The sequence below is a fragment of the Aspergillus lucknowensis genome (assembly GCF_044049455.1).
Source record: "Aspergillus lucknowensis strain CBS 449.75 chromosome Unknown BJX67scaffold_17, whole genome shotgun sequence".
NCBI classification, from domain to species: domain Eukaryota; kingdom Fungi; phylum Ascomycota; class Eurotiomycetes; order Eurotiales; family Aspergillaceae; genus Aspergillus; species Aspergillus lucknowensis.
Window position 1 is genome coordinate 381,811 of NW_027263561.1, and position 21,750 is coordinate 403,560.

Below are 21,750 nucleotides of genomic sequence, written 5' to 3' on the forward strand. Positions count from 1 at the left end.
ATGCCACGCGGATAATTATTTCGACACCATCTGTTCCTCTCGTGAGTATCTCTTGTGAGTTCTCTAGAGTAGAGCCAGCACCATGTCCTCAAACGACAAGCGGATCAACGCCTATACATGGGCCTGTGGTCTCTTTGCGGCGGTACGCGCAAGGTGATCCTGCCTTCTTGACGTGAAATGTTAACTCTTACTCCCCTAGGTTGGTTCCCTGTTGTACGGTATCGACTCGGGCATCGTCTCCACCGTCATCGCGCAGCCGGAGTTCCTGGATTATTTCGCTCCGTTTACTCGTAAAAGGCACCTTTCTTCTTCCAACCCTCCATACTGACTTGCTGAAGCTAGCATCAAAGGCGCTGTTGTGAGCACATTCGGTGCAGGGACAGTCTTTGGAGTCTTCTTCGCAGCATGGAGTGCGGACTATCTTGGACGGAAGAAGACGATCGCCATCGGCGCTCTGATCGCGCTGATTGCTGGAATAATTCAAGCCGCCACAGTGCATATTGGTATGCTGATCGCCGGGAGAATCATCGGGGGTTTCGCTGTGGGCATCATGAGTAAGTCGCAATTATGGCTGTTGGGACTCCAATTCTGACTGATTCCAGATATGACCATTCCCATCTACAACTCCGAGATTGCTCCATCACATAAGCGTGGTCTGATTGCCGGTCTGCATGCGCAATTTGTCGGATTTGGTTTTGCTACTGCGAATGTGAGCTTGACCCTCTGTTCTATTCTGACTGCTCGCTCACTTCTGGCAGTGGGTAGGGTTCGGTTGCTCTTACTCCACGGGCCAGTTTCAATGGCGGTTTCCCCTGGCTTTCCGTAGGAACCCCATTCATCCAAGTCCTGTTGCTCGTAATAACGACCTCTCCAGAATGTCTTCCAGCTTTGATCATCCTCGTCGGCATCTTCTGGCTCCCATATTCTCCGCGCTGGCTGCTTGAACAGGAACGCGACGACGAAGCGCTCGCAGTCATCAAGCGTCTCCACGGCCACAAGGACCAAGATGACTCGCTAGTGCGAGCCGAGTTCTTTCAGATCCGCGAACAGCTGCGATTCGAGAAGAGCCAATATGTCGCTGGGTGGGCGGACCTCTTCAACCGGGCTAGTAACCGCAAGCGTCTTGTTCTCGCGGTACTTGTCCAGGCGTTCACGCAGCTCAGCGGTATCAATGTCATCAACTACTACCAGACGGACCTTTATAAAGGACTGGGGATGGAAGGGCACAATGTTACCTTGCTCGCGGGGTATGATCCTTCTGGCGCCTAGTTTAGTCTCGCCCAGCTAATGCCTGTATAGTATCTACGGTCTAGTCGGTCCGCTGGCCAATCTGGTCTGTCTGTATTATGTCGACACTTGGGGCCGCAAGAAGACCCTTTGGATCACCGGTGTCGCGATGACAGTCGACATGGCCATCGTCATGGGCCTTTCTGGCGGATTTGTCAATAGCGCCAACATGGTCGCCAAAGGATTTACCATTGCGTTTATATTCCTATTCTCCATGATGTTAGCATACACCCCCTCAAGCCAGAAGAGATGGCTCTAACCAACCCTTCCCAGATACTCCCTCGGGTATAACTCGATCCACTATATCTACGTGCCAGAGATCATGACAATGGCAATCCGGGCCAAAGGCTCCTCGATCTCCGTTGTCTGCAATGTCATCATCAACATCATCTTCAACCAGGTCTCGCCCATTGCCTTCAGCAACGTCGGATACAAGTACTACGCTCTCTTCGTCTGCACGAACATTGTCGGTGCGATCACGGTCTTCCTTTACTTCCCCGAGACCAAGGGCAAGACGCTCGAGGAAATTAGCCACATCTTCGGCGAGGATGTCGTTGTGGCGGATCTGCAGCAGGCGAAGGAGAAGATCGAGGCGAACGATCTGGAAATGGTGGAGCACGTGGATGAGCGGAAATAGATACGAGGATCCCAGCGACTGAGAAGGGAGTATTTTGAAGGCAATACGGCGGAGGAAGCTCATACGCGGGCCATAGAACGAGGCTGGCTGCTTATTTGGTTAGACAGTGTGTGAATACACCCACCGTTTGACAATGAGATTATGTATACTCCGGACGGGAAGCGAAATTGCTTCACCTCTTGGTTCTGATTTCCAGTATTCCCAACAGATTGCCCAACGCTGTGTATAATAGGATAATTACCATAACCAGCAATCTGCTTCAATTCCGACCGACTCCATGCGACAATTCATCTTCTGAGTTGCTGCCTCAGGTGGTAAAACCCACGTGACTCTGTCACGCCATCAGTCGAGTCGGAGTGCCCTGGAGTGCCCTGGAGTGTCCTCTTCTGCCCTCGGAGAACTTGTCAGGCACGATGGAGCGACTCAAATTGTGGAACCAGACTCTGGGCGTTCCTGTCACACCCTGCCGGACGGTGCTTGCCGGTGGCCAACCCTGGTCTGAGCGCACAGGTCGACTGGCAGATCTCGAGCACCGCCACGCCTCCCTCACACAATTTGCTTGCCCAATTGTGGCCTCGCCGCCAATCATTTGGGCGGATCGAGTCCCTGCATTTTGCTCCCGGTGACCATGCACGGTGGTTGAACTCTGGCACGCGACCCGACCTTTCTCCAGACAAGACGCCAAGTATGGAGGATGTGAGCCTGCCGCAGATACCGCGCCCTCGAAGATGGGGCTCTTGGGCTGTCCATCAGTTAAGCTCGTGTCCTGGCTGTCGAGCACTCTCGGTTCCTCTCCGTCAAAAATGATAGGTTTTTAATGGCGACATGCGCCCGGAAATGTTCTCACTTCATCTCCGATGTGGCATGCCGTGCCTCTGAACGTGAGATGAATCAAATCGACGAACGAGACATGTTTCAACAACAGTAAACTCGCTACGGGTCCCAGATGTCTCGCTGGTCGAGATTGCTTCGATGCGCCATTTTTCGAAGATTCCTCGGAGGTTCCTGATTCACGTCCCAGCCTGGGATCTGGCACTGACCGATCCCCGAATATCGCGTTATCTTCGTCGGAGAGGCTTAGTTACTGACTTGGACTCAGGGGCGACTGCCGGGATGAATGGTTTTCGCTCCCAAGCCATGGAAATGAGCAAATCGGTCTCCCGAATGGCTCGTCAGGGCGTGGAATGAGCCGAAGAAGTGGCGTTTTTTGGGCGTGTGAGCGCTGGAGAAAAGCAATGAGAGAGGAGCTCTCCGATCTTCTTCCATCAGAAGCGCGGCAGATGGCGTGATAGCGCTTCAGATCGCACAATGGCATCCCCCACAAGGCTCGCTGCTGTTGTCTTCACTTTGCTTTTCTGGAGAACTCGCGTCATTTTTCACCACCTATTAATCATGAACTCCCAACCCACCGACAGGCTCGACCCCTTTCTCCCCCCCAGCTGCTCCATAGATAATGTGATATCCGGGACTGCTCATGGAGTGTGAACAATTCTCCCGGCCACGGTATCCCTCACTCACTGGCCAAGCCTCGAAAAGTCCCTGCCCAGGGGCACCATGCTCACGATGAAGCTTTCCCAGAGCCAGCTTTATCGCCTGTCCATTGCGGGGCGCACCGCCTCGAGCCTGTCTCTACTCGGCGTGGCAACGATCTTTACGACATTCACCTTCTCTGAGCATTTCCGCGGTCCGACGCATCGGATTATGCTCATCAACGGTTTCTACAACCTCTTCGACTTTATCGCCACGATGATATCGGTCAGCGGGCCGGAGGCTGGAGACGACTCAGCTTTATGCAGGTTTCAGGCCTTCTCACTCCAAATGTAGTCTCCCTTATACTCTCGAAGGGAATCCTTATGCCGATTCTAACGCGTTTCCAGGTTTCCGGTGGCAGATGTCCTGTGGACAGTGGCCATGACATGGGACGTGGTTCTCGTCGTCTTCTATCACTACGAGCCGGAACGCCTCCGCAGGCTCGAGAAGAAGTATATTGTGGTCATCACAACCCTGACCTTCGTTCCTGCCTTCGTCTTTCTCTTCATCCGCAACGCAGAGAAAGGCCCGCTATATGGCAGCGTACAGGTAAGCTTTTGCCAGGGAAATTGATGCCAGCAGCAAAGCAAAGAAACTGACCGACCCTTGCAGTTCTGGTGCTCTATCTCTCCTAATTGGGTTCTGTTCCGCATCATCTTCTATTACGCACCAATATGGTATGCCGTCCCTTCCCCTCGAATGCGGGGTGCTAGGACTAAGATCTCACCAGGCTCCTCATCCTCGGTGTCCTCATTCTCTATATTGTGATCGGGCATGAGTTGTTCCAATTGAGACATGAGCTCATGCTCACCAGCAACGATTGTCTCGCCCTTTCCTCTAGAACTTCGCCCAGCAACGAATCCGTCCGACGGACGAACCGCGATGACATGAAGGATCTCGAGGGTAAGCTCATCTCCTTCCTTTCCTTCGAGCTTTTCTAGGACACACAATTATCTCATCATTCGAATGGCCATTGACAACGCCCTAGGTCCCATAATCCGCCAGCAGTCAGCGGTGTCACTCCGAAAATTCCTCCTCATGCCGATCCTCTACTTCCTCGCGTTACTAGCAACGTGGGTCGCACCGACAATCAACCGCGTCTACGCCTTCCGGCACCCCGGTAAAGAGCCGTACCCACTTATGATGGCCGTTGCCACACTCGGGTCGCTCCGAGGATTCTGGAACGGGATCATCTTTATCTCCCTGCGGTCGAAGGCGAGGAGATGACATATCGGGGGCTGGCCCGCCCGTGCACTACTTCCTGCACGTGTTGCCGTCTTCGTCTACACGCATTTTGTTCAATAGAGACCTTGATACGAGTAATGGGTTGGAATGAATGGTACGGTACAGGCGTTCTTGGGAGGACTCTGTGTATGAGCCACGGAGGTGCGAGCTAACATAATTCCCAACTACGGAACTGGCTTCCTGACCAAGTTGGCTATCTTATTTGTTTTTGATTGTGTTTTTAGATCCTGAATCGATTCTCAAACCAACCAGTTACCTACTCTACTATATAACGTGTTTCCCAACCGAGTTGATCACCTGGGTGACTACATGTTACGGTGCAACTCATTTAGCACTATATGCCACCTGTCGCTGCTGGTCCCTTGGGCCATTGCTGGAGACTGTAAAATTGTCGACCGTCAACGATCTCGGTGACGGATTAATTCATAATCTGACTTCATGAGGATCGGCCAGCGTCATTGCTCCGCCAGCTCCTAATATCGCTTCAATTGTTTCTTCATTTCGCTTTACCCATTCAATCGCTCTTTCCTAATATGGTCAACGTGAAGGTCTATTGCAGGCTTCCCAGCAGGTATAAATATTGCTAGATGGACCTTCGTTAGCAACTCGGATTCTTCTTCCGTTTTCATCCCGATGACTGCTTGCCTCACACGCGTCGTCGTTTGAATCTCCCAGTAGCTCGCACCTCCGTGGCTCAGAGAAACTCACTACAGTCTCCTTCGTTCCAGCCCAACTTGTTGCCTATACTGCCCGTCTGCCGAGGGCTCCTCCAACCGCCTGCCATTTCTGAGTATATACGAAAAATGCATTTTCCATTCAGAGTGGCTATTGCTCAAGACAGCTATACCCGGAACCTCCTCTTTCACCCATGTCTGACACATCGCACGAACCTTGCGTCTCTTGCCCATTCCAAATCCATTCGTTGGGTGCTCAAAACGCCTGTCACTTTTGCTAGGTAGAATGATTACTTGGTGAGAACATACTGGAGGGGAGACCGCCCATATATTCCCTCTCGAGAAGGAAAGCCATTGGAATGAACAAAATTTTAGTCGATACTCAGGAGATCATTCAGCACCGATTAACTCTATTCAAAACGGGTTTCTCCTTCTGTCACTCATCCATCAATTGTTAGACGACTACTCGATTTCGGTGAATCCGAATGTAAGCGATTTCACCCTGAGATAGTTAATAGTAACAGATGCTTTACTAATTTTATCTCAAGGACAACTTTCAGGCACAAGCGGCTGGCAGATCGTCGCCCAATACAGGCCGCTCTCCACTACAGGGAAGCGTTCCCTTGGGCTTCCTTGATTGCCGAAGCGAATGGAGAAGATGGACGAACGCTTGACCCTCGTCAGCCAGAAGAGCTCTTCACTCGGAAGGGTTGACCCTTGTTGGTGGAGTTCCCGCAACGCCGTGTGTCGAAACCCGATCCGAACCGCGTCTTTGATAACTCCTCCGGTGGGATTTCCAACAGATCCCGCCGTGCAACTGAGACACCAGCACGAATCATGGCTGTGTGGTCACATGACCCTGGCTGGTCGCCTCGCTGAGCCCCAACACCTGGCGAGGCTTATGTTGATCCTTGTATTTATAGTCCCCGAGATAATTGGATGGCGAAGCTTGGATGACGAAGCTTCCCAGGAAATAAGCTGTATGCGTATCCACTACGTGTCAGCTTCCACATCATTTCGAGAATATGTTTGGCCAGTTCATAATCCACATCTATCAAGCCTGCCTTCAAGTGTGAACACAGCACCGCCTTTGCACTGCCCTTCAAACCCACAAGATCAGCAGTATTGGGGGCCTGAAGACGAGGTGAGAGACCGAGATAGAACACGCAGGCCAGCTTCGGATGCTTGATAAGGTATAAATAATCTCTCTAAACCCTTCCATGGTTCTCATCTCACAGAATTCCAACATCTTCACAGAGTTCCAACATCTTCACAGGATTATAATATTCTCTCGAACCTTTACCATGCGAACCTTCAACCTTTTTTTCCTTGCCATCGCCCAGGGTGTTGTCATGGGAAGCCCTATCGAAAGTTCTAACAGCCTGTCTGCCCGGCAGGAGGGTGTTGGATGCGACTGCATCTTTTCAGGCGGTGACTGCTTTATTGATAATCTTGGTGAAGGGCCAGATGGTGCTCCTGTATGTTCTGGATTATCACCTTGTCTCTATAGATGCCGTTCGAGCTAATACTTCATTTCTTTAGCGCTGCCGCTCCAAAAGTGACAATACTCTTTCATACGTGTGCACAGTTCATACAGACACAAATACCTATGATTGTGTAAGTTTAGAATAGGCTAACTCTTGAAGTTCTATTACTAACTATAGCAGAATGCTTGCTTTCAATCTGGTCATCAAGCGACTGGAAGCATTGACGACACAATGTGTTTGGGAACTCAACTTTGTGAAGGCGAGCCTTCCTGTGGCATTGCTTGTGTCCCTACATATTACCCTTGTGGCAATGCATAAACAGCTGGTTTTGGGATGCATGCTGTCCTGCTTGCGCAACATGTAGCAGCCACCGTCTGCTGAGCTTTGAGTTTCCGTCATCTTGCTTGATAGTACACACAATTGCTACTCACGATCCTCGATCATTATCATTCTGAACGCCTATATTCATATTACATTTATGCCTTGCTCTCGTAATTGGCCTCTATGCCTTTGGAATTTGGTGTATTGTCTGTCGCTTCATTCGGCCCTCAACTTTAGGTAGCGTCGCTCTATACTCACGTGGAATATCGCTTGAAACATTCTTGAGGACTTATACCCGTCTTGTAGGGCCTATGCGTGGGGTCAGCACCTTTATCCAGTAAAGCTTGAAGACAGCCGCTTTGAAGGGGTTCCTGGACATAATCTACATAACCGCAAGAGGCAGATGCACAGAGTAGTTCGCCTTTTTCTTTGCAATGAGACCGGGCTAGTGTATGCCGGATCTGTCTGATAACAACTTTGCAACAGCTATGTGTCCCTCACTAAGAGCAGGACGGATTTGAAATTCAGCGCCTAATCTCTAGAAAAAGTACCTTCAGTCTTATATGCATGCCCCGAGGGATCACTTCTTGCCGAAGAATTTGGTTCAACTGTTGATTGGGACCTAGCTGTAGCCTGTGTTTGACGTGTATGTTTGGCTGAATATTTTTTTTTTCAGTTCTACGCGCCACTCACCACAGCTCGTGGTCCACTGAGTAAGATATGGACGAAAGAAGAGTTGGAAGAATAAGCCAAATCTTCGCTAGAGCAGCCGTGAACTTGAATTTGACACAAGGACACACCTCTCTGCAATTTGTCCTGATCCCGCAAACGCTGTTGCATATCTGTCAAGACTCTCTCTTGGGGCCATCTTCCATTATGATAAACTTTCTCTGGTAGTGAGTCAGTCAAAGGACCTTATTATGCTTGTGATGTCCAGACTCGCCGTTCCTATCAAGCAACGAGACAAAAGTGATGCCTTTTGGGGGAAATGGGAGGTTCCTGGTGGACTGGTCAATGCCGGTGAACCAGTCTCTCAAGGGCCTCTGCGGGAGCTACGAGAATAGACTCGTTTAGAAGAGCAAAGACGGGTGGCCTTTCGGCTCCTCATCCGTCTGTTTCATGGCACCTGTCCCGAAGAAGTCGTCGAGGAACCTGAGCTCAAGGCTCGACGGGTCCGCAGATTGTTGCCCACTTCTCCTACCAGTAACCACTCGTGGTCTTACTCTACGAAGCGCTGACTCCAAGAGCAGTCGCAGAGGGCACTGAAGATCATGGCTCATTCAGTCTTCTACATACACGTTCAAATCAACAGTCCCTCCCCTCATCACCCACAGCATAATCGAAACATATTGGCGCATCTACGCCTTGAGTTCAGTGTGAATAGCCGCCCCCTTCTCGCTCACTCCGGGGTTCTCGTTCTGCATGTTAACCAGCTCAGTGACCTTCTCCGTCGCAGCTGCGCCACCCAGAATGGCCTCCTCGCCATCAAAGTACTTGACGATCTCCTCGAGCGGCGTCTCCTTGGTCTCAATGTAGAACTTCCACACGACAAACAGCTCGAAGCACAGCCAGCAGTCGTACACGATCCAGTACTTCCACCCGATTCGCTGGAGTGCAACCGGGTTGACATACTGGTTGAACCACAGACTCAGGTTGACGCAGAAGAACATCAGCGTCAGGCCCTTGGCGCGGATGCGGTAGGGCAGGATCTCCGAGGAGTACGAGACGAGGAGACCGCTGAAGCCGATATTGTACGAGATGTAGAACAGGAAGATAAATGCGATCACGGCGTTCCCTGCGTTCTGGTCCTTGCCATTGGGCCCTTCGGGGAAACGGGCCAGGGCGATGGTTGTTGCGACACTGCAGCAGATCATGGAGATGGTGGAGGTGAGGAAGAGCTTACGGCGGCCGAAGTAGTCGACAAAGAAGCAGATACCGGTTGCGGAGACGACGTTGACGGCGTTGAGGACGGAGTTGACGGTGAGGACTTCGTTGCTGTCGGTGATGCCGATGAGTTTGAGGACCTGATTCCGTCAGCTGATATGCATTACTTGGGTCGTTTGTGGAACGGACCTCAGTCAGGAAGTATGAGACAAGCCCGTTTCCAGACCACTGCGAGAAGAACCCGATGGAGATCAGAATGATGCAGCGATGGCGGTTCCCGCGAGTCGACCACAGTTCCGACCATGGGTTGCGGTCCAGCTGCTTCTCGAGGGCGATGGTCTGCTGGATCTCGTCGAACTCGACGTTCACCAGCTCGTCATCTTCGTCGCCCTGAGCGTGGACGTATGCCAGAACCTTTTTGGCTTGTGCAGCCCTGCCCTTCGAGATCAGCCAGCGGGGGGACTCGGGGACCGTCCTAGGTCTTGTTAGCCCTAATTCCGCTCATCCCACAACGGGGGAAGGGGGAGTACCAGATGAAGACCAGTTGGCAGAGCGACGGAATCGCTTGCAGGAGGCAGGGAATCCGCCACGACCAGTCGCTGCCGGTGATCTTGTTCGTGCCTGTCGCGACTTGTCAATACTCGCGTCTCCGGATGGTGGACAGGCGATTGGCTCACCGAGCGTTACCAAAGCACCAATCAAGCTTCCAATATACCACAGAGAGTTGTAGATGGTACTGTAGATGGCTCTGTGCTGGGGGTGGACAAGCTCAGCGACCAGTAGAGGCGAGCATTCCTGGACCGGTCAGCATCAGCTCCCACAAGTGCCAGGCGAGGTGTCCCTTACCTGAGCAATTCCAAGGCCAAACCCGATAATGATTCGGCCAACCACGAACAGTGCGACCTGGTATCCGATGGAGGTCATGGCGACTCCGCCGAGCATGATCACACACCCAACGACGACGCCGAAGCGACGGCCCAGAGAATCGGCCACGTAGGGCACGACTGGGATAGCAAGCATGGAACCGATGGCCAGGGATGCAGCAAGAAGACCAAGAGTCGCGCCCTGCGGATAATTGTAGGCTTGAAGAGATCAGTATGTCCGTTTTGTCACCGATTCCTGGTCGAGTCGACTTACATGCTTTCCAGTCGTCAAGGGCCTGCAGACCGTTCATCAGGGAACCATCGTATCCTGCGGATCTCGTTAGCACAGCCATTGAGAGAATCCAGTCGAGTCTTCGCACCGTTTGTCGCGGAGGTGATCAGAGCAGCCCACAGGGTCAGGTAGACAAAGCGCATCCCCTTCATCTTCCACCACGTCACCTTGGGCCATTCTCGGCCAGCGAGCGTAAAAGTATCTTTCCCCATGGCGGTGGCTGTGGCAAATCGAACTGGGAATAATCACTTGTCTCCTATCTCGAGGGAAGAATCGGCGGGAGGGGGCGGCGATTTTATTATAAGTTACAAGTCAACTCTCCAATGATCCGGATTGGCGGCAAAATGGATGAATTCAAGGACATGGGACCCCGTCTGATGGAACCAACGAAGCTTCTTTTTGGCTTCTCGGGTTGTTGGGAGGCGGATTCTGTGACTCTCGCCGCGTGGCTGGCTCAGATGCTTCGGGTGTCTGATTGGGGGGAATTCGGAGATTGATCAAGCAGGCATTTCCAGAGGAGTCTGGAAAGTCTTAGCGATCCCATAGGACAAAAGGAAGACCACAATTTAACCGGATGAGGGGCGTTTCTGTCGAGCGCAAAGGGTTCCAGGGTCCGTGATGCTTTGAGCAAGCTCGCCTGCCATCTCCATGTTTTTCCCCCAGTCCCGCCCCCGGAGAGCCAGTGGTCAGCTAATTTCAGCGGACCGGGCTGATTGGTGGCCGTTTGGACGCTATCACCAAAGCGCAAAGGGCCATCTGCGTCCAGGGCTCGGGACTCCAACGCCCACCCAATCACCGCGAGAGGCTGTCAAGCTGAGACAACATCGCCAAGGGTTTGGCCACCGTCGAGGGCTTCATCTGGAATGACTGGATGAAACCCCGAGGCCAAACAGGAAAGGTCGTCTTCCTTCATGATCACAGACAGCGGACTGTTCCTCAAGTTCCTTCGGAGACGGCCACGTCCTCCTCGTGGGTGGACTCCGTGGACGCGGGCCGAACTCATCTCGCTCGCCCTGCTGCCAGCCTCTTTGCCGGCGCGATGAGTGCTGCCTCGGAACCACCCCAGAGATGTCAAGTCTGATCACGCCCCTGTCCAAGAATTCTGGGCAAAGCAAATAGCCTAATCTCTCGAGGCTCTCGGGCGTGCGGCAACATTTTAATCTCGTGACGCGCCACCGTGTCGCCTGAGTCGCTGCTCATTAGGGTTTGGCCTGCGACGACAAGATCGGGCCCAGAACAAAGAAAGGGGGGAGATGGCATGGTTCTGATGAAGCCTTGAGCCTTGAGATGGTCCATTCACCCTCTCGCTTCGTTCAAACCTCTTCGTGGAGGGCCTCACATGGGATCTCGTATTCCCAATGCCTCTTGTCCCAACCGGGACTGGCGCGCGAGGCTCAACCGCGGCTGAGCTCTCTGGATCAGGAAGAGACCTCCATGTCGCTCGCTCGCCTCCTTCCTCTCAATCCCCTCTTCAGTTTCCCTGACGCGCGATGGCGATGGGTCTCCGGTCCGCCTTCGAGTGGCTCATAGGACGCCTCTTCTTTGCGGCCCTTCTCGCGGTGGTGTGGTCCGTTTGGGCGTGTTCGATAGTGATCAAGGGCGTTTACTACATCTTCCATCCGGTCGAGTTTGTGAAGATGCTCCGGTTGCGCGGTGGAAGCCCCCCGAAGTCCCTCCCACGCTCTCGCAGGTCTCTGTCGCTGTCCTCTGAACAACCTCGGGCTTCGAAAAAGCCACCGCGAACTTTCACGCAGCTCCAATCGTCGTTCTTCAAGCTCCCTGCCGAACTACGCCAGCTAGTCTACCGGGAGATTCTCGCGAGCCCCGTTCCGATCCACGTCCGCCGAACCCATCGGAGACTCTGCAGTATGCCGTGTAAGGGAGCGCATCATAGCCATGGAAACTGCGGACAGCCGCTGTCGGAAGATGGGACGGTGACACGGCGACTTCCAGGGGAAGCGCCCCGGCAGGATAAGAGACTTCCCTTGCTCCGTAGCTGTCGTAGAGTGTATGTCCCAGTTCCCAAGGACTGGCATCAGGCTTCTTATACTTCCCAGGTACACTGAAGCGGTCGAATTGCTTTACACTGCGAATACGTTGCATTTCGACGATCTACAGACCATTCAATGCCTGCCCCGATGTATCACTCCCCGCCGTCTTTCGTCCATTCGATTCGTCACTCTCGATCTTCTCGCGTTCTGGGACGCCACCGTCAACCCAGAGATTCTCGAAGCGTGGAAGCCCGCCTGTGACGTCCTCGCCGGTATGCAGGACATCTCTGAGCTCACTATCACCCTCCATTGGAGATCGAAGTGGTCCACGGATAAAGCTCCTCTGTCCACGCTTCTTGACCCGCTGAAGGATATCAAGACATCGAAGAGCTTTATCGTCGAGGTTCCGCCGAATGGAGACCCGGAGAGCATCGTGGACGGAACCGGAGACGTACCGTTCACCCTTGTGCCCGATGCATCGCTGAAGATTCAGAGGCATGATAAATGCATTTGGTGGGGTGGCCAGAGCAAGTTATTCCCGCGCTTTTAGCGACATTCTGACCGTTGAAGCGTGTGAGCTCGGGTGCCATCCTTCCCGAGATAGAGTCTCTCCATAATGATTTACGATGAATGACACCGTTACGGTCTATTAGAACGAATCTATGAAATAATTTTTACAACTGGTCCACAATCAGAGCCACCCCTTTGGCCCGCCCCATGTCCCATTCACCATGGATTGATAATACACCCAGGGGAAGAAGTGCTTCTTGAGCCGATAGAATTCCCTGCGCGGAATCGCCTGGTCGATCCCAAACCACTTGCCGAATGTCTCCTTCGGTACACCCCCGTACTTGAATTCCGCCAGTAGGACCTTGCCGTATTCGGTGAGAAGCGGGCACGAAGTGTATCCGTCGTAAATCGCGTCAGGCGCCTTCCCGTCCATCGAGCGGAGCAGGTTCTGGACGAGGACGGGCGCTTCAGCTGTCACTGCCGCTGCAGTCTTTGATGTTGGAAGGCTGGATGCGTCACCCGCGGACCAGACGTTGGAGAACTTCTTGTGACGCGTCGTGCCATCGTCGACGTCGACGTAACCGGCCTCGTTAGCCAGGGCGCTGTTCTTAACAAAAGCGTGCGGTCCCATCTTCGGCACGACGTGCAGCAAGTCGAACTCCCTCGTCACGCTCGCAGCGCCATTGGGACGAGCGAATGTGGCCTTCTTCCCTTCGATCGCGACCAGGTCATGAGTGAACAGGCCCTCCACGCCGCGCTCCTTGCGCAACTCCTCCAGCTTCGCACTGTATTTCGGCACGCCGAACATCGTCGGCGTCCCTGTCGCAAAGGCAATCTTGATCGCCGAGTTGGCTGGGTTCGTCGGATCGTACAGGCCCGCTTTCTTCCAGTAGTCAAGTGCAAGCCACATGATCTTCTGCGGAGCACCCGCGCACTTGATCACCCCTGCGGGCTGTGTGAAAATCGCGTTACCCTCCTTCAGCCTCTCGATCGATGGGAAGACATTCGCACATGTATCGTAGGAGTAGATAGTCGAGACAGAGGATTCCGGGGCCGCCAGCGCCTCGGAGAGCCCCTTGATGCTTCCGAAGTCGAGCGCGATACCAGGGGCGACAATTAAGTGATCGTAGTTCAGCCTGTTATTATTCGCAAGGGTAATGTAGTTCTCCTCCGGCGAGAATGTGCCGACGCTCTCCTGGTAGAACCTGAGCTTCGGGTCGAGCAGCCCATGCAGCGGCCGGCGCAGTTCCTCCCGGGTCTTCAGACCACCACCAACTAGCGTCCACCCGGGCTGATAGTGATGCCATAACGCGGGGTCGACAATGGCAATGTCGTCCTTGACAAAGCGGCCTGATCGCAGGAGCTGGTGGCTCACAGCGAGGCCGGTAGTGCCGCCGCCGATCACGACGACTTTGTGAGTGCGCGATGTCGGGCTTACGGGGGAGGCTGCTGCAAAGCCGCGGCGCGGCGCGAGAGCAGCGCGGGCGCCGGAGACAACTTTACCGCGCACCATCTTGGGAATTGTGAGAGTCTGCCCATCTTCAGAACGATCGAGGCTGACTCGGAAATTTTAATGGCAGGGAGAGGAGAGAGGCGCTTAGTCAGCGGCGGGGATGGTCGACGATTTGTCATTCGGGTTTCCGATCTCGGCCCGCCGCGTCGCCCTTTCCTGTTTTGGAAACCCCTCCCACTCTCCGTGCTCAAAATAATGCAAGGCGCGACAGCGGACCTCACCTTGGGAGATCAATAAAGAAAATGGAAATCCATCAGTTCTCTTCCTTCCTAATCTACAGCACCATTGACAGGTCAGCCTGTCACAACTAACCCTCTGTCCTGGGCTCTTCGCGTCCATTCCATCCAGCTCCCATCGTACAGCCTCCTCTCCATCCGATACCCACTCAGCTGCAAAGCCAGGTCCAGCGCTGCAGCTGTCACCCCCGAATTGCATGTCAGGACAGTTGGGAGCTCCTCATTGACTCCGGCAGTCTGGAAGACATTCCTGAGCTCTTCAGCCGGCAGGATGAGCTTATCCTCGCTCAATACCGAGGCCAGTGGTACATTAAGCGCAGATGGCATGTGGCCAGAACGTAATGCCGGATTCAGCTCTGGTTCATTTCCAGAGAACCGACCGGGGATCCTGGCGTCGATGATTTGGAAGTGCGTGTGGTCTGGGTCGGAGAGGAGAGAGTCGTGTAGCTCGTCGTAGGAGATTACCTTCCTCGGATTCGGTTCTTTGACGGGGTAGTTCTGCTGTGGAGGGAGGGTTGATAGCGGCCCCGTCGATACGGGATAACCCTCACTGACGTACCGCGGGAAGTTATTGAGAACGTGGACGTCTCGATGTCCGAAATGGCGACATGCCCATGCTACGCGTGGTGACGAGTACAGGCCGACTTCGAGGGCATCGTAAACCACGAGGACGTCGTCTGGACGAACACCCAGCGCAGCCATGCATCTCGAAAAGCGTTCAAGGGACGGTAGCATTTGCGGATACGGAGAGCTTTTATCTCGTATTTCATCCATATTGAAGAAACTGTTGGTGATGTCAACTTTGGTCGCACAGTGGTTGTTGGTGAAGATATATATTTACACCGAGCCTGGGATGTGCTTCTTTTCAAAGGAGGGGATGTGGGACGGCTGGCCGGCTGCTAGGGGGATAATCCGACGGCGGGGAGATGCTTTTAGAGCTGCATCAAGTTCTGCAGCGGTGACAATAGGCGAAGCAAATAGGCTCCAGGTTGATGAGGCCATGGTGATCCACGTTGGTGCATCCGGAGTACCAACAGCGAGAGGGAGCTTGGACAGCTGGAAAGTGCACAGCACGGGAGGATATATTACTTAATTAATGAAGGCTTATGCGCACTAATCGGGTCTAGCGCCTCTCAACGGGCACAGAGCAAATCCCGGCGGCTTCCAAGGTTCGAACTCACCCAAAGCCGCCCGCTTGTCCACGGGTCGCACCAGCACCTTCTCGCTCTCTGGAAGTTCTTTGTCGGACGTCGGCAAATAACCGTCATGGATCCCAAGAAGGGCCCCGAAGTGCCAGGCCTCGCGGTGGAATTGCCATGCTAGGCGGCAGTCGAAGTTATTAATCGCTACCCATGCCTACGTAAAGGTCGCACCAAGGCACCTGTAACTCACAGTGAGAATCGCAGCGAGGAGATCGAGCCGGGATGCCTCTGCAGACTCTGGCTTCGCGGGGACCGACTGCAGACATTTGGAGTAGGCCCTCGTCATCAGCTTCTGCTCTGGTTCCGAACCCAGGCTCTGAGCGATAGAGATGGCATCGTAATAAAGCATGCGCATCGCCGGGCTGGTCTGGGGATTGGGCGAGTCGATGAGATGGGACATCGCCCGCGAGAACTCTTCGTCGACGATAGCCTTGAATGTGCCAAAGATGGTGAGGTGACATGAAGTGGGACCGAGGAATGCTTGACGGGAGTTTGCGAAATGGACAAGTGGTCTTGAAGTCACCTTACTGTCTCTATATCGCTTTTGGTTGCTTGTTGGTTTGTTCACATTCCCTGGCAGAGAGCTTGGAGCCGCCAGCCGCGTTAGGGCTGTGTCAAGGCGGGCGATTGCAGTGCTGGGGGTGGACTGCGGCTATAGCGATGGGGGATCGGACATCAGATGGCCCTCAAGGGCTTGCTGGAGAGGTTTTCAATAATGCTGTCCTTGGCTCCGCTCACCGATGGTTTCTCCAACAGAGCCCAAGCCTGGCAGACTTCGCGGGACTCTCACGCCGTCGAACCAGATCGCTTGGATCACGGGCTCGAACTCTCGGCAGCCTCGGCGGAGTCATTGGTTCCTTAAATCCCGAAACATGATTGGAGGATTTGGAATGACACAGAATGAGTCGTCTCGGGCCCCGCGGAGGCCCGGGAGCTGAAAATTACGAAGAGGCAAAGGCGAAGCCGATGATGCCTCAGATCACTCGGATCATGATTTTGCGTGGACACTTGCTGCTTCAGACTCCGAGTCTGGCGTGCGCGGGTCCCTGGAATGACATAAAGTGCGTGGTATAAGAACGCCAGCTCCCACCCGAATCTGCTCCTCTACTCCTCTCGACGCCGTCACAGACCATTTCGCGCTGCCTTTCCTTATTCCTCCACCCTTTCCTCGCTAGATGGCAGCTGAAAAGGAGCCCGGGACAACGCCCCTTCACCCAGAGGCCCCGGACGAGATCAGCTCCGGGAGTCGGACCCGCGCCAATAGCCACCTTTGGGAGTCGGACAGCAAAGAGACGCTCGGGGACAGAAAGGACGGCAAGGACAAGCCCAACCAGACAGTCACGGACCTCGCTCGCACGCTCAGCACGCGTTCGAAACAATCCAAACACCAACTCCCTTTTGGGAGTGGAAAGGATGGCCATCTAGACCCGCAAAGCCCCCATTTCAACTCCCGGGCCTGGGCAAGGGCGTTTTATGATGTTCGATATAGTTCGAGTGACGCACCTCCTCCGCGCGTCTCTGGTGTTGCGTTCAAAAACCTGAACGTTGTCGGCTATGGAAGCCCGGTGGACTACCAGATGAGCGTCGGTAACGCGCTGCTCAAGATCCCGACTCTCGCACTACAGTTCTTTGGGGGAATGAAACAGAAAATTGAAATCCTTCGAGATGTCCATGGGCTGCTTCTCCCCGGAGAGCAACTCTGTGTCTTGGGGCCTCCCGGTTCAGGCTGCTCAACTCTCCTCAAAACTATTGCGCAGGAAACTTATGGGTTCGAGGTTGACCCGGCGTCGTACATCAATTACCAGGGAATTACCCCGAAGCAAATGTCAAACAACTTCCGCGGTGAAGCTATATATACTGCCGAGGTGGACGCACACTACCCTCAACTCCCTGCGGGAGACACTCTATACTTCGCAGCTCTTGCGCGTACTCCTCGCCAGATTCCTGGTGGCATGAGCCGCGAGGAGTATGCCATTCACCTCCGCGATGTCATCATGGCCACCTTTGGTATCAGCCACACCGTCAATACCCGGGTTGGGAATGACTTTGTCCGTGGCGTCAGTGGAGGAGAAAGGAAGCGAGTCACTATCGCAGAGGCAGCCTTAAGCTACGCCCCGTTGCAGTGCTGGGACAATAGTACCCGAGGGCTGGACAGTGCAAATGCTGTGGAGTGCGTACAAACATGAACCGTGTTTATGGAGTTTGCTAACGAGATAGGTTCTGCCGCACTTTACGAACGCAGGGGGATGTCTTCGGGGTGAGTTCATGTGTGGCCATCTATCAAGCACCACAAGCGGCCTACGAGGTAAGTCGAGCCCCGATTACAATGGGTTCCTGGATGCTGACATTTGGCCAGCTTTTCGACAAAGTCACGGTACTCTACGAAGGAAAACAGATCTATTTCGGACCTGCACAAGACGCTCGAGAATATTTCACCCGCATGGGATTCACTTGTCCAGATGCCCAAACGACTCCCGACTTCCTGACCTCGATGTCCAGCCCTGTTGAGCGTGTCATTACACCAGGGTTTGAGAATCTAGTACCACGGACATCCGAAGACTTCGCGAAGCGGTGGAAGGAAAGCCGCGAGTATCAGGCTCTTCAAGCCCAGATCAACCAGTACACCCAAGAGCACCCCTTCGATGCTTCGGACTTTGACCGTTTCGCTTCGTCTCGACAAGCCGAGAAGTCTACGAAGCAGCGCCAAAAGTCACCATACACGTTGTCGTACTGGGGTCAGATCCGGATCTGCTTGTGGAGGGATTTCCGGCGGCTCAAGAATGACCCCAGCGTGACCCTTGCGATGCTGATTGGGAACTTCTTCGAAGCCTTGATCATTGCGAGTGTCTTCTACAATCTTCCCCAGGACACATCCTCGTTCTTCTACCGGGGAGCGCTTCTTTTCATGATGGTTCTCCTCAATGCCTTCTCCAGTATCCTCGAGATTCTTACGCTGTACGAGAAGAGAACGATCATTGAAAAACACAACCGGTACGCGCTATATCACCCAAGTGCAGAAGCTATATCCTCAATGATCGTGGACATGCCATACAAGATCATGAACTCGTTGCTCACAAATCTCGTGCTATACTTCATGGGAAATCTCCGACGTGAGCCCGGGGCGTTTTTCTTCCTGTACCTGATTTCGTTTTCGATGATGATGGGTATGTCCATGTTTTTCCGGTTCTTTGCCTCTATTACCAAATCGATCGAACAGGCGCTCGCTCCCTCGTCAATAATCCTGATTGCCCTTGTTCTCTACACCGGCTTTGCCATCCCCGTCAGCTATATGCGTGGCTGGGCTTCGTGGCTCCGGTGGCTGAACCCCGTTTCGTATGGTTTTGAAGCCGTGATGGTAAACGAATTTCACGGTCGAGAGTTTCCTTGTGCCTCATTTGTACCGTCTGGGCCAGGATATGAAAATGTGTCCCGTTCAGAGCAAGTTTGCTCCGCTGTGGGAGCAGCTCCGGGGTCGGATGTGGTGCTGGGCACCGAGTTCGTTCGGTCTTCGTATGGCTACCTGAACAGCCATCGCTGGCGGAATTTCGGGATTATCCTGGCCATCGCAATATTCCTCGCAGTCTGTCATCTGGTAACATCCGAACTGGTTTCCGCTCAGCGTTCGAAGGGAGAGGTTCTCGTCTTTCGTCGCGGAAAAGCCCAGCGGGCTCGAGCGAAGCGACAGCAAAGCGATGAGGAAAAGACAGCAACACCAACGGTTCACAGCGAGCAGGTCGGTGATGGGGGGATTATAGATGTTTCCGGGGTTGAAAAGCAGAGCTCCATATTTCACTGGGAGGATGTGACCTACGACATCAAGGTCAAAGGCGAGCCACGGCGCATTCTAGATCATGTTGACGGTTGGATTCGGCCAGGCACACTCACGGCCCTTATGGTAACCTTCTGCCTCCGAATGGTTGTTGGGAGTATACTAATCATCTGTCTAGGGTGTCTCCGGCGCTGGTAAGACGACATTACTGGACGTACTTGCCAGCCGTACAACGGTCGGAGTTGTTGGAGGTAACATGTTCGTTGATGGCCGTCCGCGAGATGAGTCCTTCCAGCGTAAAACTGGCTATGTTCAGCAGCAAGACCTGCATCTTCACACGTCAACTGTGCGGGAAGCACTGGAATTCAGTGCGCTTCTCAGACAGCCGCGTCAGTTCAGCCGCGCTGAGAAGTTGGCGTACGTGGATACAGTCATCGATCTTTTGAACATGCGAGAGTACGCAGACGCCATCGTGGGAGTCCCCGGAGAGGGTCTCAACGTCGAGCAGCGCAAGAGACTTACTATTGGTGTGGAACTAGCTGCCCGCCCTAAACTGCTGCTGTTCCTCGACGAACCTACGTCTGGGCTGGACAGTCAGACATCGTGGTCGATTTGCAACCTAATGGAGACTTTGACCAAGAATGGCCAGGCGATTCTGTGTACTATCCACCAGCCATCTGCCATGCTATTCCAGCGTTTTGACAGACTCCTCCTTCTTGCAAGTGGAGGCAAGACCGTCTATTTCGGTGAAATTGGCACTGGAGCAAGAACACTTATGGATTATTTTGTCCGCAACGGTGGCTCCGCCTGCCCGCCAGGGAGTAACCCAGCGGAGCACATGCTGGAGGTTATCGGGGCTGCGCCAGGTGCGCAAACTGATATTGACTGGCCTGCCGTGTGGAGAAACAGCCCTGAATACCAGCAAGTCCGAAAGGACCTCGCTGAACTGAGAGACCTGGCCCACCAGCCATCGCAGGTATCAGATCCAAACGACAAGTCCAGCTATGCCGAGTTCGCCGCGCCAATATCTGAGCAACTCGTCCAGGTTGGGCTTCGCGTTTTCCAGCAGTACTGGCGCACGCCGTCCTACATCTATTCCAAGGCCTTGCTAACAGTCGGCTGTGTAAGTCTTTCCTTGTCTGCCGGGTGGTTTTCGACTCTGACCGGACTAGGCTATGTTTCTCGGATTCTCCTTCTTCAAAATGGACAACACTCGACAGGGCCTCCAGAACCAGATGTTCGGAGTTTTCTTCTTGCTCTTCATTACATTCCAGCTCATCATTCAGATTATCCCGACGTTTGTCACTCAGCGAACACTCTACGAGTCCCGGGAACGGCAGGCTAAGACGTATGCCTGGCAGGCTTTCATCTTGTCCAATATCGCTGTCGAGTTTGCGTGGAATACGGTACGCCTTCTCTACCTCATCAGCCCGCTTTCATTTGATCGAACTAATTGAATTAGCTCATGGCAATCCTCGCATTCATCGTTTGGTTTTATCCTGTCGGATTACATCAGAACGCCGAATACACGGACACGGTCCACATACGCAGTTTTCTAACCCTGCTTGTCCTTTGGGTTGCCTTCCTCTTTGCTAGTTCCTTTGCCCACATGTTGATTGCCGGTATTGGGAGTGCTGACCTGGCATCTGCCCTGGCTAACATTCTGTTCATCCTGATGTACGCCTTCTGCGGTATTCTTGCCGGACCCGACGCTCTCCCTAGATTCTGGATCTTTATGTACCGGGTCAATCCCCTGACATACCTGGCCTCCTCCCTGCTATCCACCACCCTGGGTGACGCACCGATGCACTGTGCAGACAACGAGGTTCTGTCCTTCTCTGCCCCGGCTGGGATGACCTGTGGCGACTATATGCAACCGTACCGTTCCATGAATGGGGGTTATCTTCTCAACCCGGAAGCCCGAGGCAGTGAGGCCTGCGAATACTGCGCCTTGGAGTATACCAACTATTACCTGAGTGGCCTCCACGTCGAGTTCGCCAACCGATGGCGCGACTTTGGTCTCCTGTGGGTTTATGTGGTCGTCAACACCATCGGAGCCATTGTCTTTTACAAGCTTTTCCGCGTACCGAGGAATAAGAAGCGGCAGTAGGCCTCCTTTCGGGGTTGTTTACCCCGTTTATATTAGTTCGTCCTGCATGCCTTTGGAATCTGTGCTTCCTCGACTTCAGATGCTCTTTTTTCGTGCTCTGGTCTAGAAATGGGGTCCGATCTCGGAAAAAACTTTGAGGTATAGAGTTTTAATACACATTATGATAATAATAGATAGTGAGAATAGAAGTTGAAGAAAG

The 21,750-nt window shown here is 53.5% G+C and overlaps 8 protein-coding genes across 8 annotated transcripts; 5 read left to right on the plus strand and 3 right to left on the minus strand.

The window, feature by feature from the left end:
• Positions 1 to 82: 82 nt before the first annotated feature.
• On the plus strand, positions 83 to 1,924 carry BJX67DRAFT_387675 (sugar porter family MFS transporter; the record flags this gene model as incomplete). Its single annotated transcript, XM_071034257.1, has 8 exons — positions 83 to 142; positions 200 to 290; positions 339 to 554; positions 603 to 709; positions 759 to 822; positions 875 to 1,247; positions 1,300 to 1,506; positions 1,561 to 1,924. The coding sequence occupies 8 exons, from the start codon at positions 83 to 85 to the stop codon at positions 1,922 to 1,924; spliced, it is 1,482 nt and encodes a 493-aa protein (XP_070886800.1).
• Positions 1,925 to 3,478: 1,554 nt separating this feature from the next.
• Positions 3,479 to 4,681, plus strand: gprI (putative cAMP receptor (Car4); the record flags this gene model as incomplete). Its single annotated transcript, XM_071032862.1, has 5 exons — positions 3,479 to 3,744; positions 3,802 to 4,003; positions 4,067 to 4,131; positions 4,185 to 4,357; positions 4,443 to 4,681. 5 exons carry the CDS (start codon positions 3,479 to 3,481, stop codon positions 4,679 to 4,681), a joined length of 945 nt encoding a protein of 314 aa, XP_070886801.1.
• A 1,928-nt stretch (positions 4,682 to 6,609) lies between these two features.
• BJX67DRAFT_352308 (uncharacterized protein) lies at positions 6,610 to 7,467 on the plus strand. The gene is made up of 3 exons (XM_071029005.1): positions 6,610 to 6,851; positions 6,916 to 6,990; positions 7,041 to 7,467. Exons 1-3 carry the CDS (start codon positions 6,678 to 6,680, stop codon positions 7,176 to 7,178), a joined length of 387 nt encoding a protein of 128 aa, XP_070886802.1. The 5' UTR covers positions 6,610 to 6,677; the 3' UTR covers positions 7,179 to 7,467.
• Positions 7,468 to 8,453: 986 nt separating this feature from the next.
• On the minus strand, positions 8,454 to 10,831 carry BJX67DRAFT_352309 (hexose transporter protein). The gene is made up of 7 exons (XM_071029006.1): positions 10,309 to 10,831; positions 10,203 to 10,256; positions 9,912 to 10,147; positions 9,743 to 9,860; positions 9,596 to 9,686; positions 9,255 to 9,540; positions 8,454 to 9,205 (listed from the first exon to the last, which is right to left on the minus strand). The coding sequence occupies exons 1-7, from the start codon at positions 10,430 to 10,432 to the stop codon at positions 8,540 to 8,542; spliced, it is 1,575 nt and encodes a 524-aa protein (XP_070886803.1). The 5' UTR covers positions 10,433 to 10,831; the 3' UTR covers positions 8,454 to 8,539.
• Positions 10,832 to 11,613: 782 nt separating this feature from the next.
• On the plus strand, positions 11,614 to 12,832 carry BJX67DRAFT_77778 (uncharacterized protein). Its single transcript, XM_071035440.1, has 2 exons — positions 11,614 to 12,228; positions 12,278 to 12,832. Exons 1-2 carry the CDS (start codon positions 11,711 to 11,713, stop codon positions 12,759 to 12,761), a joined length of 1,002 nt encoding a protein of 333 aa, XP_070886804.1. The 5' UTR covers positions 11,614 to 11,710; the 3' UTR covers positions 12,762 to 12,832.
• A 6-nt stretch (positions 12,833 to 12,838) lies between these two features.
• BJX67DRAFT_352313 (uncharacterized protein) lies at positions 12,839 to 14,456 on the minus strand. Its single transcript, XM_071029007.1, has one exon. It carries the CDS (start codon positions 14,232 to 14,234, stop codon positions 12,903 to 12,905), a length of 1,332 nt encoding a protein of 443 aa, XP_070886805.1. The 5' UTR covers positions 14,235 to 14,456; the 3' UTR covers positions 12,839 to 12,902.
• Positions 14,457 to 14,468: 12 nt separating this feature from the next.
• Positions 14,469 to 15,509, minus strand: BJX67DRAFT_352314 (sulfurtransferase). The gene has a single exon (XM_071029008.1). The coding sequence runs from the start codon at positions 15,242 to 15,244 to the stop codon at positions 14,528 to 14,530; it is 717 nt and encodes a 238-aa protein (XP_070886806.1). The 5' UTR covers positions 15,245 to 15,509; the 3' UTR covers positions 14,469 to 14,527.
• Positions 15,510 to 16,597: 1,088 nt separating this feature from the next.
• Positions 16,598 to 21,602, plus strand: BJX67DRAFT_77817 (putative ABC multidrug transporter). The gene is made up of 6 exons (XM_071035441.1): positions 16,598 to 17,842; positions 17,890 to 17,977; positions 18,029 to 19,567; positions 19,620 to 20,564; positions 20,614 to 20,847; positions 20,904 to 21,602. The coding sequence occupies exons 1-6, from the start codon at positions 16,848 to 16,850 to the stop codon at positions 21,549 to 21,551; spliced, it is 4,449 nt and encodes a 1,482-aa protein (XP_070886807.1). The 5' UTR covers positions 16,598 to 16,847; the 3' UTR covers positions 21,552 to 21,602.
• The last annotated feature ends 148 nt before the right edge of the window (positions 21,603 to 21,750 follow it).